A 16753-nucleotide genomic window follows, 5' to 3' on the forward strand; every position below is an offset into this window, starting at 1 on the left:
AATCTGTATGTTTTGTATGATTGTCTACTTGTATACAGGTTTCATCTCCAACTTGTGGAAACGAGTGTTTCGCCGCAAATGCGAGGAGAGGACAATAAGGCTTTTTCTTAATGATAAAGTTTTCTTAAAGTTAAAGCGGTCTTTCTATTCTAAATGTTGACAATAAAACTTTCCTTTGGAGGTTACGTCGTGTCTCTATTCTGGCTATTCCTAAATTTTTCAACTGAATCTTTATTTAAGGCCCGATACCTATTGTTTGTTGATAAAAAAATAAAAAAATACTTGGAGCGATTTATCTCCGAGGAGATTTTGGTCAAGCGTTTCTTCCAATGTGTTGTGCTCCTTTTTAATTTCCCCTACAAATTGTCTGGATGGGACCTACATGTTTTATGGCGACTCCGAACGGCATCTGCAAGGCAGATGAGATTTCCATGGCACAAATACACTCGGAGTGATTGCCAAATCACTTCGGACGGACGACCCCAATTAAAAAAATTGTTTTCTAATTGAAAAAAACAAACTTGTTTCAAAATGTTGATGTTACTTTGCCCGGGAGTTGAGCCTAGGCCCTTGGGTGTGATAGGCGGAGCACGCACTACCACACCACGGCAGCCGCCGTTTTTGCTGATAACGATTGATAATTGAAAGATTGGGGTCATGAAATGATTAAGTGCACAATCTTCTTTTTCAGATGTTTGAAACTGCTTTAGGCATGTACATGTGATTAGTAGTGGAGACATTTTGTGGTTGAAGCGAACGTACATTTCGATGTGTCGAAAAGGAAGGTTGTAATTATATCCCTTCATTGCGATAGTAATAATTTCTATTGTTACTCTGGTATTCAGAAAACATTGTTCACATCCCATAGTGCTTGTCTTGTAATTGTGAAATTGTATCTTGTATGTGACGGAGTTCGATTGGTCAAAACATAATGCACTGTTGAATTAAAGGATTTCCACTATGGGTGACGGAATTTGCGGTAGAGTTGCCGAGCAACCGGATGTCATTATCGTTAAAATTACAGATGTTTTAGGTCAACCTCGTACTTCACCAAGGTAGATTGCCTTTGCATATTTCTAATCAATTGGACCTATCGGTGTGTGAAATTTTCGACGTGGAATGTAGCCTCAGTTGCGCTGGCGGTTTACATAGGTCATTGGCAGATACTCACGTAAAATTGTGCATTTAATATGTATCACCATCGAACCTTACTTAATGTGAACTTATCGATCATGGGTCATGGCAGGTACAGAGGAAACTGATTGACGCAGCACCGCCACCCAAGCAAATAACAGGACACCTCTGAAAGCGCGTTGGTGAGATCTGTCATCACATACTTAACTTAACCGTTTGTGGAGACTGTTATCCATGCTGGTAGTCCTTTGCCGAATGTAGATCGGGTACGTTCCGGTAACAAGCACCATTAAGATACACGCCCGACTATCTCGGGATCGCTTTAATTTGACCACATTGAACCTTCTAAGCCATCTATCCCCCCTAGTTCAATGAGAAACTTTCAGTTGCCAAACCTTTGCTGCTAAAGAAACGGGATTTACACGGGTAGGTGAGGTTGCCAATCATTGAGACCGTGCAACGAATATTGAGGCTGTAGTTACATACATGGCAGAGATAGCGCTGAGACGTGGATCGCTGGATACCCTTGGGCGTGAACAGCGAAAAGGGGAAGAACACCTTAGTAAGATTGTGGCCTTTTTATATCGCTTTGCGTGGGATGGTTAAAATCATACGAAGCAGCTGCTCCGAGAATAACAACTTTTTCGTGGAAAAATATCTTCAACTATCAATCAATATAAGAATTCATGCCAATAAATACTCGGACCAATGTGAAATGGTAAAAAAATAACGTTTCTGTACAAATTGTACATTAGCCCGTTTCGAGGCATTAGAGGATGGGCTATTTCTCCCGTCATTAAATAACTGTGGAAGCCTAGACTTCTGTATTAAGTTACTGATCAATGTTACTAGTGTTGGGCTTCAGTTCGGTATGCAGAAGACTTGGTCCAAAATCTCGTTAGAAGTCAGTGAACAGAAATTATCTGCAATATCTGCATATGGTATTTTCCAAATTTTGGAAAAGTTATATTTTGGTTTAGACCGCCACATATACCTTCTGGCCTATAAAAAGATTAAAACGCAGAAATTAAAACATATATGTACATACTCGTACATATATAGTACCTCGAAATTTTAAGATTTTTATTGCATAACATATTTTCATGCACATACATACTATTGTCAGGACTTACCGAGTTAAAAGAAATATATTCCAAATAAATAAAATATAAAAAATGTTAGTTTCAATACCGTTTAATTTACGGACAACCGCACGTTTCAAGTATATGTTACAGACTCTTGTATTACATAGAAAAGCATTTCATATTTCAACCGACGATTGAGTATCTTCTTCTTCTCCGCATTGCCGGTCAGGGAGCGATGCCAGATCGGGCGACAGCTCCGCTTCTCCTGACAATGACATCGTCTCGATGTCCGTAGATTCATCTTCGTCGTCCTTATCGTACCCATCAAGTTCGGGAGGGAGGGTACACCAAGGCTTAAGTTTGTCAGACGAATATACGGAGGTGAACTTTTTCTGACTCACATGCATCAAGATCACGAAGTAAATATCGATCTTTTCCAAGGACTTTTGAAATAACGTATGGTCCTCGGAACTTCGGTTCAAGTTTTCGGGATTCCCCAGTGGCAGCAGGTACGTTGCGTACTACAACCACTCTATATTTAGTTGGCGTTTTATATTTACTATCGAAACACTCTTTCCACTTAGTTCGTTGTTCTTGCATAGACATCAGCACCATATCTCGTTTCTCCCTTATGGATATCTCGTTGTCGGCCTCGACTATAGCGGCAGTTAGTTGGTTACGCGTGATATCATTTAGTTTAAAGTCAAATACCAATTCGTTGGGTGTGAAGTTCGTCGTCGCGTTTTTCTGTGTGTTAACACACAACTGTAGCTTACGTAGTTGCTCATCCCAATCCTTGGGATTCGATGTCGAAGTTCGTAAATAGTTTAGTATGAGCTGGTTTGCACACTCCACCTGACCATTAGCGCGTGGAGTACGTACGGCAGTTTTTATATGCTGTATACCATTATCGTCGCAATATTGACTGAATTGCTTAGATGTAAATGCGGTTCCACGGTCAGTGACAAGTCGTGCAGGCAACCCGAAATAACTGGATACTTAATTTAACGTCTGCAATACAGGCAAAGTCTTTGTATTACGAACAGGTTTCACGATCAAGTATTTAGTGAACCCATCCATGACGGCGAGGATATGTGTATACTCTTTCTTACTTTTAATAAACGGACCCAAATGATCCAGATGCAAAAGTCGAAACGGAACCGGTTCGGTTGGTTCAATGTAGAGCACAGAGCACCCCCTCAGATTTACCCCCTATTATTTTGTTGTAGCAGCAATCAATATACGAAGATATGTAGTCTTTGACATATTTTCTTATACGAGGAAACCAAAAATTCTGGAGAACCCTTTCCATCGTCTTTTCCACCCCAAAATGACCTAACTCGTCATGACAATACCGAACTACTCGCCAGCGTACGCCTTTTGGAACGTAAAATAATTCATTACCACATCGTCTGTACAATCGATTTTTATGTAGTTGTTTTTACTGTGGGGACTCTGTCACACCTCTCAATACCGTGATTATTATCTGTAAACCCAGATCTTGCACCTGCATGGTCAACAGCCAGTCACCATCTAAAACTTCAACCTGCATTATCGCTTCAGATTCAGTCGGCGCTCGACTCAGCGCGTCAACATGAGCCATACGTGACTTATTTCGTAGTTATACTTCGTTAATGTACCATGGTATGACTGGTGTTTTTGCCTTCAACGCAGAACAATCTGTTATAATTTTAAACGACTCACCTAGTAAGTAGATACGAAAACGTTGTAGAGCTTCGACTACCGCCAGTACTTCCAGTTCGTAGCTGTGGTAGTTTGATTCAGCCGGGGTGCAACGTCGGCTATAATACATAACCGCTTTCCATTCGCCATCTCCAGCTTCCGCCTGCAGAAGGACTGCCGCAATGCCATCACTACTAGCGTCGGTGTGGACTTGATGCTGTGCTTTTAAGTCATATAGCACTAATACTGGTTCAGCACAAAGCTTATCTATCAACGTAGTGAATGCTGACTGTTGGCAATCACCCCACTCGAATTTCTCTGCAGCAGCTTTTGTTGTAAGTTTAAATAACAGCCGCGCGATCAACGAATAATTTTCTACAAATTTCCGGAAGAAGCCCGTCAAACAGAGAAATCGTCGCACTTCCGTTTGCGTAGCTAGTTTCTTAAAATTCCTGATCGCGGACACTCCCAGGAAATTTATTTCTTCACTAAGAAAATTACATTTATCTAACCGCAATGTTAGCCCGTTCGATTTCACGACACGTAAAAAGTCTTCTAGTTTTCGAATCTCCTCATCGGCAGTGGCTCGGGATGATAACGTAATCCAAATACGCGATTATATTGCTTTCCGCGAACTGTTTAATCAATTTATTCATGGCCTCTTGGAATACAGCCTGGGCATTCACTAGCCCAAATGGCATACGGGTGTATTCATAATGCCCTTCTGTCGTCACGAATGCAGTATACCGTCGCGAGTCTTCGTCCACCTCTATTTGGTGATATCCCATATTAAAATCCAAATTTGTAGAGTACTTATTACCCGATAGTTGCGCAGACATTTCATCGATTACAGGCATTGGGAACGGTTGCTTCACTGCAATCTGATTCAATTGTCGATAGTCTACACATAACCGAAATTCATGGTTTTTCTTTTCCACCAGAACGATAGGCGACGCGTACGGAGAATTAGACGGTCTAATAATTTCGCACTGCAATAAATCATTTATTATTTCTTTCACAACCGGTCTTCACGCAAACGGAATTCGATATGGTTTCATATTTATCAGCACATCCGACGATAGTGCAATTTTCATTTTCGCTAAATTGGTTTTCCCCACAGTGTTCTTTTCCGCGAAACAGCCTTCGAACCTTTGAGTATCACACAGCACTGTTTATTATTTCCGATTTTGTTTGCTAATGATTTTTTTATCAGTGTACGCTTGCTTCCAGTATCAACAAATGCTCTTTCATTGTACCCGTTCACTTGTATTTTCTTAATCGTAAAACCGTCTTCAATCCTTTCGATTGCATTGCAAGTAACTTTAACATCACTTTTGTTTGTGTAATTATTCTCATTTTCATGTCTATGTCATTAACACCGTTTATTATATATTTAACCAACGATTCTTCGTCAATATTACCACGACGTCCGACCGCAATCAATCCATAATTTTGCCACACCTTCTAATTTTGTTTGCACTGCATATAATAAAATCTTATCGTCCCAACCGTAGGCACTTCGCAATTGTTCGATATGTTTCACAAACTGAACCGACGTTATTGTTTTCCTACTGGGGTCAAATGTTGGCAAAATACATATAATATCGCGCACTTCACCGAACCACGATCGATGAAAATATGGTCTTTCGTTAAACCTCTGCTCGTTATTAGCATACATATTCGGCGTAGCATTACCACGATTATAATTATTTGTTTCAGAATACGACATATACGGCGCCGCATTGCCCGTATGTGTATGTATATTATGAAAAGCACTTGCTTCACTTGCCGGTGGCACTATATACTCGCTGTTTGTTGTACCACCAACCCTTGTTGAATTTCTAGCATACCCATTAATGTAACTACAATTATTTGTTGCCTCAGCCACTGCTGATGTACACTCACACTGCTTACTGGACACAGCATATGTATGTGTGTGTTCGTCGATGCATGTTGCTCTGCCAGCAATCGTCAGGCAGAAAAATGAATGCGCTGCTGACTGCGCTGCTAAATGGCGTCGGTTGCAAATTCGTGGAAGGAGCACCCCAATACTGACGACCAATTGTGTCAGCCGATTGAGCGCGCCTTACCATGTCACTTTGCATCAATATTTCTGGGAGCACTATTGAACTACCATTATGCGTCGGTAGCATATCGTCAATTTCTGCGCCCCAATGTACACTTCGCTCTGCCTCCCACTGTACTGGTGCCAGAACGGCAGCACCATGCATCGTCGTTGAAGCGAATGGCGAAGATTGGCAAAGAGGAACACTTGCTTCACTACACACAGTAGCATTCGCGGATCCTGTACCGAATTGTGCTGCAACGTTTTGCAGGCTTTCGTTCACGGCGCTAGCGTAGCGTTCTTCCACGAAATGTTCGAGTAATCTTTCTACGAGTTGCGCTTTGTTGCCGTTGCATGGCAAATCAAATTCATGTAATTTTCCGCGTAATTTGTCCACTTTCCAATCACTGAATTTAACATTGGCGTTGGAATTCATACCGCTTCTGACTATTGTCAAAAGAAATATATCGTTAGCTTAATGTGAAATGGGTGCCACCGTGGTGTGATGGTAGCGTGCTCCGCCTACCACACCGGATGCCCTGGGTTCAAACCTCGGGCAAAGCAACGTCAAAAATTTTAGAAATAAGATTTTTCAATTAGAAGAAAATTTTTCTAAGCGGGGTCGCCCCTCGGCAGTGTTTGGCAAGCGCTCCGGGTGTATTTCTGCCATGAAAAGCTCTCAGTGAAAACTCATCTGCCTTGCAGAGTCGGCATAAAATCATGTAGGTCCCGTCCGGCCAATTTGTAGGGAAAATCAAGAGGAGCACGACGCAAATTGGAAGAGAAGCTCGGCCTTAGATCTCTTCGGAGGTTATCGCGCCTTACATTTTTTTTTTATAATGTGAAAATGGGCTAAGTCACTTTTTTTGAAAAATTTTATTTAAATGCAGTTTCAAAACTGAATTCAAAATACATCGATCACAAAAAAAAAATATTTAAATTTTTCATTTTTACGTGCTTTGGGCAATGATGTGTAAATGTGCTAAGTCGTCAGCTGTTAAAAAAAATGTACTAAGTCAACCTGTCAATAATATCAATCTGAATTACTAGTCATTTCTATCTGCGCGCATTTTATTTATTATTTATTTATTATTATTTAGTGACTAGCTCCACGTTAAACAGCGAAGACGTGTAAAATAATTTCAAAGCCCTGAAGACGGTTACCGTGTGTAACCGAAATATATTGGTAAACTAAAGAAAAAACAATTTTTGGTGTTTTAATACTAAAAATTGGACCTAAATCCGGTTAAACAAATACCTTAATACATTCAGTTTAAAAGTAAATGCTTTGTTGTTGTTGTTGTATTAACGATAAAGACACTCCCCGAAGACTTTGAGGAGTGTTACCGATGTTGATGGCCCTTTGCCGGATATAGATCCGGTACATTCCGGTAACAAAGCACTATTAAGGTACTACTAGCTCCACCATCTCGGGAACGATTTATATGACTACATTAAACCTTCTAGGCCATACGGCCTTCCCAACCCCCTAGTTCCATGAGGAACTTGGGGTCGCCAGAGCCTCGGCTGTCAATGAAACAGGATTCGCTATGGTTAGGTGAGTTGAAAATTGGTTTGGAGAAGCTATATATTGTGCTGGCAACCCCTTGAAATTGGATTTACCCAATTGATACATGCCTTTGGTGTATGATAAATGCTTTGCGCTGACTATGATCTACTTCAATTCATACATGTCGATAACTACATGTTTTCTTCCAGACTAGTTAAAAATAGAAAACAATTCAAGCTTAAACTTATATAAGCTGTTTTTTTGCCCGGGGTGTGAACCCAGAGCATTCGGTGTGGTAGGCGAAGCACGCTACCATCACACCACGGTGGCCGCCAATAGTTAGAAATAGTTTCACAAATAAATAGTATTTTTTGTGAAATATATAGTTTTAGTGTTATATTTCAAACATTAAAGGGGAGGAGTGCTGGGGAAACATATTGAGTAAAAAGTGCTGTCAGGAGAAAAAATTTGTTTTGAGTGAGGAAATTGTGCTAAGTCATAAAATAGCTGTTGGGTTAGCATACATGATTTTTATTTATCTTTTTCAAAGCTTCTACACTCAAAAGTATTGCAACTAAGGTATTCTCATTCACAGTTTTGAAAAAAAGGTTATTTCAATTATTCAGTTTTTTTCGTCTCCTGTAAAATTCGTAAAAAGTGACTTAGCACATTTTCACATTAAGCTAACGATATTCCAAATAAATAAAATATAAAAAATGTTAGCTTCAATACCGTTTAATTTACGGACAACCGCACGTTTCAAGTATATGTTACAGACTCATGTATTACATAGAAAAGCATTTCATATTTCAACCGACGATTGAGTATCTTCTTCTTCTCCGCATTGCCGGTCAGAGGGCGATGCCAGATCGGTTGACACTATATCAAGGAAAAATATGCTTGACAAGGAGTTTTGCTGCTTGTTAGCAGACTTATACACTTTTACGATTTGACGTTTTTCAAACTTAGTACACGACATTTGTACAGCAGATTTGCATGGTAAAACTGTACAAAATTTGGCTGTATTATATTTAACATTTTACTTTAAATTTTACATAAGTATTAACGTGTAACCTATATATTTCGATACAATAATAATAGCTGTTTTTTCTCATTTATATACGTTTACGCTTAAACTTTATATGGACTGCTAAGCGACAAACTTTAAATACACCTCTGAAATTGCTACGCATATAATTAGTACTACTAAATTTCAATACGCATCATACTCAGATGTAACTGAAATATGTGTCTATGTTTCACCCTCTGCACTAGTTCTTTGTATTCTATGCGCGTCTACTATTTATCACAACTGATTCAGCTATATGTTATACACAGAAATACAACAGAGGGTTCTGTCTCCGCTTTTCGGTACGCCCTGTTGCTGTAGCTAGTTGTTTAACCACAGCCGCTAGATTGGTCTCCTAAGCATCTAAGCATCTAAGCGAGGATAGGCGTTTTTTTTTCACGCGCAAAGGAAACGTATACGCGTGTAAAAAAAACACGGCTAATAAGTATGACTGCTTAAGCGAAGTTATTTCATCAAGATAACACTTGAAAAAACATTAATTATTTTTAGGATAATGTTTTATTCGATTAATGCCTGGTGTTTCAGTGCGAGTTTAAACTCTAGTTAAAGTTGTCTAGAGTTTAACCTTGCCACTTTGTGCGATAACATAAAATTTTTGCTGCTCATCTCAGCTCAAACGGACGAAGTGGTGGGGTTAAACTCTAGTCAACTTTAACTGAAATTTAAACTCACACTGACTGAAAAAAACCGGCCTAAGCGAGTAATTTGAATAATCAATTCAGTTCAGTTAATCGATTACTTGATTAATCAAAATGAAATTATAAGTATTTAGCTTTTAGTCACAAATAATGGTATATTTGTTTATAGTGGTTTGCATTCATTTGCATTTACATACATATACAAATATTATATATCTCACGGAGAAACGAATAAAAGTAGTGTTGCTTAGATTTAGAAAAAAAAAATTTACATTAACTTAAGTGGCGTCACCTATAGCCAATACTAATCAGCTGACTTACTAAACGCTTATAAATTTACAATAATACCGTGACCTCTTCCATAAACACAGTACATAGGCGCAAACTTTAAGCATAACGCAATTGTACCGAAACGTATCACAGCATTTACTCGAATACGTATACCAGTCAGCTTATCCTTTTTTACTTATTTACAACAGTAAAATAATTATTCAATGCGATGGAGAAATTGCGAAGTATTTGATATGAATATGTTCACAATTTCTAATTGAATTATTTTTCAGTTCCATGTAGATGTGAAAGCAGCGATTCGATATCGTCCATCTGAAGTACTTCTGTAGTACCTACTGGCGGTGATGTTGCAGATGTTGATGCTATCGCTTCTCCCTTTTTATCAGCACTACTCGTTGCTTGCTTTCTACAAAATGGAGTAAATATTAGATAATATATATGTAAAAAATTTTACTTTATACGAAAAATTTTTGGCTAGGCCTAAACTTAGCATCTCGACTGGAATTCGGTACAGTTTTCGAGAATGGTAGTGGCGTGCAAGCGCAAAATTAAAATACGTTTAAGCTGACATTAGGATCCATACTTGTCCTTGCTATTATTTATATATATATAAATGAATCGTGGTGAGTGTATGTTCAGATGCTTAAAACATGAAAACTACTGGACCGACTTTTATAAAATTTTGTAAGTATATTATCTATGTACCCGAATAGGCTATAGACTATATTTCATACCGCTGGGTGGCTAGGGTATTGAGATGAAAACGTGGACCCGGGTACCACTAGAATGTGTTTATGCAATATGGATATCAAATGAAAGCTGTTGATAAGGGCATTCGTAGAGTATTTTTTATACCGCTGGGTGACTAGAAGTAACAAGAAGGTTCAAAACATGCTATCAAGCAATATTTCATGCCATTACTTCGCGGGAATGGGATTAACCATGCTATTTTATATGAGAACAAGTAAGGAAGGCTAAGTTCGGGTGTAACCGAACATTACATACTCAGTTGAGAGCTGTGGAGACAAAGTAAGGGAAAATCACCATGTTGTAAAAAGAACCTAGGGTAACCCTGGAATGTGTTTGTATGACATGTGTATCAAATGGAAGGTATTAAAGCGTATTTTAAGAGGAAGTGGGCCATAGTTCTATAGATGGACGCCATTTAGGGATATCGCCATAAAGGTGGACCAGGCCTGACTCTAGAATTTGTTTGTACGATATGAGTATCAAATGAAAGTTGTTAAAGAGTATTTTAAAAGGGAGTGGGGAGTGGGAATGGGCCTTAGTAGTTTATAGCCTTAGGTGGACGCCTTTTCGGAATATCGTTATAAAAGTGGACCAGGATTGACTCTAGAATGCGTTTGTACAATATGGGTATCAAACGAAAGGTGTTAATAAGTGTTTTAAAAGGGAGTGGGCCTTAGTTCTATGGGTGGACGCCTTTTCGGGATATCGCCATAAACGTGAACCAGGGGTGACTCTAGAATGCGTTTGTACAATATGGGTATCAAATGAAAGGTGTTAATGAGTATTTTAAAACGGCGTGGGCCTTAGTTCTATAGGTGGACGCCTTTTCGAGATATAGCCATAAAGGTGGACCAGGGGTGACTCTAGAATTTGTTTGTACGATATGGGTATCAAATGAAAGGTATTAATGAGTATATTAAAAGGGCGTGGGGCTAAGTTCTATAGATGGACGCCTTTTTGAGATATCGCCATAAAGATGGACCAGGGTGACTCTAGAATTTGTTTGTACGATATGAGTATCAAATGAAAGGTGTTAATGAGTATTTTAAAAGGGAGTGGGCCTTAGTTCTATAGGTGGACGCCTTTTCGGAATATCGTTATAAAAGTGGACCAGGGTTGACTCTAGAATGCGTTTGTACAATATGGGTATCAAACGAAAGGTGCTAATAAGTGTTTTAAAAGGGAGTGGGCCTTAGTTCTATGGGTGGACGCCTTTTCGGGATATCGCCATAAACGTGGACCAGGGGTGACTCTAGAATTCGTTTGTACAATATGGGTATCAAATGAAAGGTGTTAATGAGTATTTTAAAAGAGTGTGGGCCTTAGTTCTATAGGTGGACGCCTTTTCGAGATATCGCCATAAAGGTGGACCAGGGGTGACTCTAGAATTTGTATGTACGATATGGGTATCAAATGAAAGGTGTTAACGAGTATTTTAAAAGGGCGTGGGCCTTAGTTCTATAGGTGGACGCCTTTTCAATATATCGCCATAAAGGTGGACCAGGGGTGACTCTAGAATTTGTTTTTACGATATGGGTATCAAATGAAAGGTATTAATGAGTATTTTAAAAGGGCGTGGGACTAAGTTCTATAGATGGACGCCTTTTTGAGATATCGCCATAAAGATGGACCAGGGGTGACTCTAGAATTTGTTTGTACGATATGAGTATCAAATGAAATGTGTTAATGATAATTTTAAAAGGGAGTGAGCCTAAGTTTTATAGGTGGAGGCCTTTTCGAGATATCGCCATAAAGGTGGACCAGGGGTAACTCTAGAATTTATTTTGTACGATATGGGTATCAAATGAAAGGTATTAATGAGTATTTTAACAGGGCGTGGGCCTAAGTTCTATAGATGAACGCCTTTTCGAGATATCGCCATAGAGATGGACCAGGGGTGACTCTAGAATTTGTTTGTACGATATGAGTATCAAATGAAATGTGTTACTGAGTATTTTAAAAGGGAGTGGGCCTTAGTTCTATAGGTGGACTCCTTTTCGGAATATCGTTATAAAAGTGGACCAGGGGTGACTGTAGAATATGTTTGTACGATATGGGTATCAAATGAAAGGTGTTAATGAGTATTTTAAAAGGGCGTGGGCCTTAGTTCTATAGGTGGACGCCTTTTCAAGATATCGTCATAAAGGTGACCAGGGGTGACTCTAAAATTTGTTTGTACGATATGGGTATCAAATGAAAGGTATTAATGAGTATTTTAACAGGGCGTGGGCCTAAGTTCTATAGATGGACGCCTTTTTGAGATATAGCCATACAGATGGACCAGGGGTGACTCTAGAATTTGTTTGTACGATATGAGTATCAAATGAAATGTGTTAATGAGTATTTTAAAAGGGAGTGGGCCTTAGTTCTATAGGTGGACGCCTTTTCGGAATATCGTTATAAAAGTGGACCAGGGGTGACTCTAGAATTTGTTTGTACGATATGGGTATCAAATGAAAGGTGTTAATGAGTATTTTAAAAGAGCGTGGGCCTTAGTTCTATAGGTGGACGCCTTTTCAAGATATTGTCATAAAGGTGACCAGGGGTGACTCTAAAATTTGTTTGTACGATATGGGTATCAAATGAAAGGTATTAATGAGTATTTTAAAAGGGCGTGGGCCTAAGTTCTATAGATGGACGCCTTTTTGAGATATCGCCATAGAGATGGACCAGGGGTGACTCTAGAGTTTGTTTGTACGTTATGAGTATCAAATGAAATGTGTTAATGATAATTTTAAAAGGGAGTGAGCCTAAGTTCTATAGGTGGACGCCTTTTCGAGATATCGCCATAAAGGTGGACCAGGGGTAACTCTAGAATTTATTTTGTACGATATGGGTATCAAATGAAAGGTGTTAATGAGTATTTTAAAAGGGAGTGGGCCTTAGTTCTATGGGTGGACGCCTTTTCGGGATATCGCCATAAACGTGGACCAGGGGTGACTCTAGAATGCGTTTGTACAATATGGGTATCAAATGAAAGGTGTTAATGAGTATTTTAAAAGGGCGTGGGCCTTAGTTCTATGGGTGGACGCCTTTTCGAGATATCGCCATAAAGGTGGACCAGCGGTGACTCTAGAATTTGTTTGTACAATATGGGTATCAAATGAAAGGTGTTAATGAGTATTTTAAAAGGGCGTGGGCCTTAGTTCTATGGGTGGACGCCTTTTCAATATATCGCCATAAAGGTGGACCAGGGGTGACTCTAGAATTTGTTTGTACGATATGGGTATCAAATGAAAGGTGTTAATGAGTATTTTAAAAGGGAGTGGGCCTTAGTTCTATAGGCGGATGCCTTTTCGAGATACCGCCATAAAGGTGGGCCAGGGGTGACTCTAGAATTTGTTTGTACGATATGGGTATCAAATGAAAGGTGTTAATGAGTATTTTAAAAGGGAGTGGGCATTAGTTCTATAGGCGGATGCCTTTTCGAGATACCGCCATAAAGGTGGACCAGGGGTGACTCTAGAATTTGTTTGTACGATATGGGTATCAAATGAAAGGTGTTAATGAGTATTTTAAAAAGGAGTGAGCCTTAGTTCTATATGTGGACGCCTTTTCGAGATATCGCCATAAACGTGGACCAGGGGTGACTCTAGAATGTGTTTGTACGATATAGGTATCAAATTAAAGGTATTAATGGATTTAAGATCATGATACGCTTCTCTAAAATTCATCCCCGGATCTTGCAATCTGAGCTGCATGTCATCAATCCTCTTAAGATTTCATACCAGAAATGAACTAATGTTATGAAACTAAAATTTAGTATATTTTGCGACAGAACTGTAGCTTCGCTTCTGGTATTGCTTGTGGTGTTAGTGTCCCCTGCTAGTTGTTCTAAGTGTTCTACTACATTCTCTATCCCATCCACGATAACGCTAACCGCTTGTATTCTGGCGCTCCATCGTGTTTCATATTCACGTTTGACAGTTTATGTTAAAGCATTTTTTAATAATTCCCATCATAACGTTGAACGTAAGAAAAAAAGATATGTGCTTTCAATCAGGGACGGAAAATATTTATTATTTTTTTTCGGAGACGAAAAAGTCCGCGTCAAAAAATTGGCCTAGGTGAAAATGTTTGAGTTCTCAGATATCCCTATAGCAATATCATGTCGAATCCATGCATCCTTTTTATTTTCGAACTTTTTCCATAAAAGTCCACATATGTAAAATCTGTATTTTAATTTTTTGAGTCCGATAGAACTAGTTAAACTCGGACTTTTAAAAATAAAAGTCCGGAAATAAAAGTTAAATCCGGACTTTTATTTTTTAAGGTCAATAAGCCGTTTTTTGTTATCAAGCGGGGCTTTTATTTTGGCCTTAAAAAATAAAAGTCTGGATTTAACTTTTATTTCCGGACTTTTATTTTTAAAAGTCCGAGTTAGCTAGTTCTATCGGACTCAGGTAATAAAAATCCGAAAATAATTTTTATCCTGATCCAAATATATTACAAGTCCAAAATTAATAGTTTTGCAAGGAATTATATTATAAAAGGAATAATAGTTTCCGTCTCTGCTTTCAATTGTTCCGCAACCTGTCGCAAGTGTTTTAGTATAGAAATTTTTTTCCAGAAATCAATAGTTTCCAAAAATCAGTTATAATAAAAATACAAATTAAAAAGGAAGTTCTGCTTTGCTGACCATTTGGCGTACCCTGTGAGTAGCGCCCGGTGCAAGATACCCCCTTTCCCCCTCACTGCGCCATAGTGCTACACAAACGACCATCAGCATCGATATATGTAACTCCGCACAAATCGTTACAAAAAGATTTTGCGTCGAACATTTTTGCTTGATTTTATTTAAAACTGGAACATTAATGTAAATGCTGCATTTCAAAACAAAAACTTATTAACTATTCAAATTACCTAATCAATAAAAACATTTGAAATATTGTAAAAAATAGGAAGTAAAAAGTGGTTGATATTAGGAAAACAAGGAGCACCAAAACATCTACGAAACTTTGATGGAAGAAGACGTCAGCAATTTACCGACGGATGTCACAGTAAGTGTTGTTAAGATACCACCTTGCATGACATATCTGTACTAGGCCGCGTCGATTTGTGGGGAGGCAAAAAAATCGCCCATTGCTCTGTGAAAATCATATTCTAGGGATCAAAATAAGAAACTTTGCCGAAGGAACCATACCTCTAAAACGAATTCTGATGTCCCCCCCCCCCCCCCCCCCCCTTAGGTCGTAGGGGCAAATTTTGAAAAAATGCCTATGTTTTTTCTTTTTGGAGTTTATTTTTCTCTTTAGAAATTTATTTAGTCAGAACATATGTAAATGAAAAAATGAATTTAACTTAGTAATAGAAAAGAAATTTAAAAAAATTATTAGAAATTAGCGTTTTTACAACCCCCTTTTAAAACCAAGGCATCACTGTGATGCATTTGCATGTCGCAAACATAGTTGTGTGGGTTTTTTATTCAACCGTTTTAAAAAATGAAGGTATCACTGTGACACAATTGCAGATCGTAAAATTACTTGTGTTGTTTTTTTTAAGCCACCACAAGACATAGCAGGTAGACATAGCAGGCAAAAGTTTGAAAAGGGGGGACATCAGAATTCGTTTTAGAGGTATGGTTCCTTCGGCAAAGTTTCTTATTTTGATCCCCAGAATACGATTTTCACAGAGCAATGAGCGATTTTTAAATCGAGCCGCCCTAATCTGTACTCATATAAAAGTATCGAGTAAAGTAATCGATACCAAAATAAGTATCGAGGGAAAGTACTCGGTATTAAACGTATCGTACTCAATTCAAAAGCTCAAACTTACTTGAAAATTAACTGAAAATTAATATGTTGCTCATTTAACCAGCTCACTCAAACCAACGATTGTCTCATAACCATGAAAACCTCGCCAATGAAACGATATAATCATATAAGTTTACGAGGTTTACCGAGCTTGCGAGCTTTGCGAGGGAATTGCGAGCATTCATGAATTGCCCTTTTATAAAAACATTGGATTATTGGATTATAGTGGATGTAAACTAAATTTTCAGCAATTTATGGAAGATTTATGTGAATTAATTAGTTCATTTACTCATAACTTTTGAACGATCAAAATATGTTAGGTTCCGGAATTTCTTTACGAGAAAAACCGAAGTCTAAAGTCAACAAACTGATGGGACCTTTTAAGTGCAGCTTCAGACCTGGTAATCGCACAATCGACCAGATCTTACGATACGCCAAATCCTAAAGGCTAAGAAATTATTCCTGTCGGCTAAGATCGACTGGGCGGTTAAACGCCAATTAATAATGGTGATTTTTCTTTTAAATTTTCCAATGCTGTATTTTTTCCGGAAGCCAATTTATAAGGGGAATGCAATATTCTTTTTGAAGCATTTTTATATGGGAACTCAAAGTTGAGAAATTGCGTGCAAAAAGGGATCTTCTTTGAAAATTACGTTTTGAGATTTTCGTGTTATAAACATTTCAGGTGATATTGCATTTTTGTTGTTGTAGTATTTGAAACATTTTCTTAATATATATTGTCCACAACTAAGGA

The 16753-nt window shown here is 38.4% G+C and overlaps 1 protein-coding gene across 1 annotated transcript in view; it reads right to left on the minus strand.

Moving 5' to 3' along the window:
- Positions 1-9334: 9334 nt before the first annotated feature.
- The window catches only part of mxc (multi sex combs), a 39241-nt gene continuing 31822 nt past the window's right edge, over positions 9335-16753 (minus strand). The window contains exon 8 of the mRNA XM_067783176.1: positions 9335-9902. Coding sequence (XP_067639277.1) covers positions 9758-9902 — 145 coding nt within the window. The 3' untranslated portion in view covers positions 9335-9757. The remainder of the gene's footprint in view (positions 9903-16753) is intronic.

The sequence above is a fragment of the Eurosta solidaginis genome, chromosome 4, assembly GCF_040869045.1.
Source record: "Eurosta solidaginis isolate ZX-2024a chromosome 4, ASM4086904v1, whole genome shotgun sequence".
Classification (NCBI taxonomy): domain Eukaryota; kingdom Metazoa; phylum Arthropoda; class Insecta; order Diptera; family Tephritidae; genus Eurosta; species Eurosta solidaginis.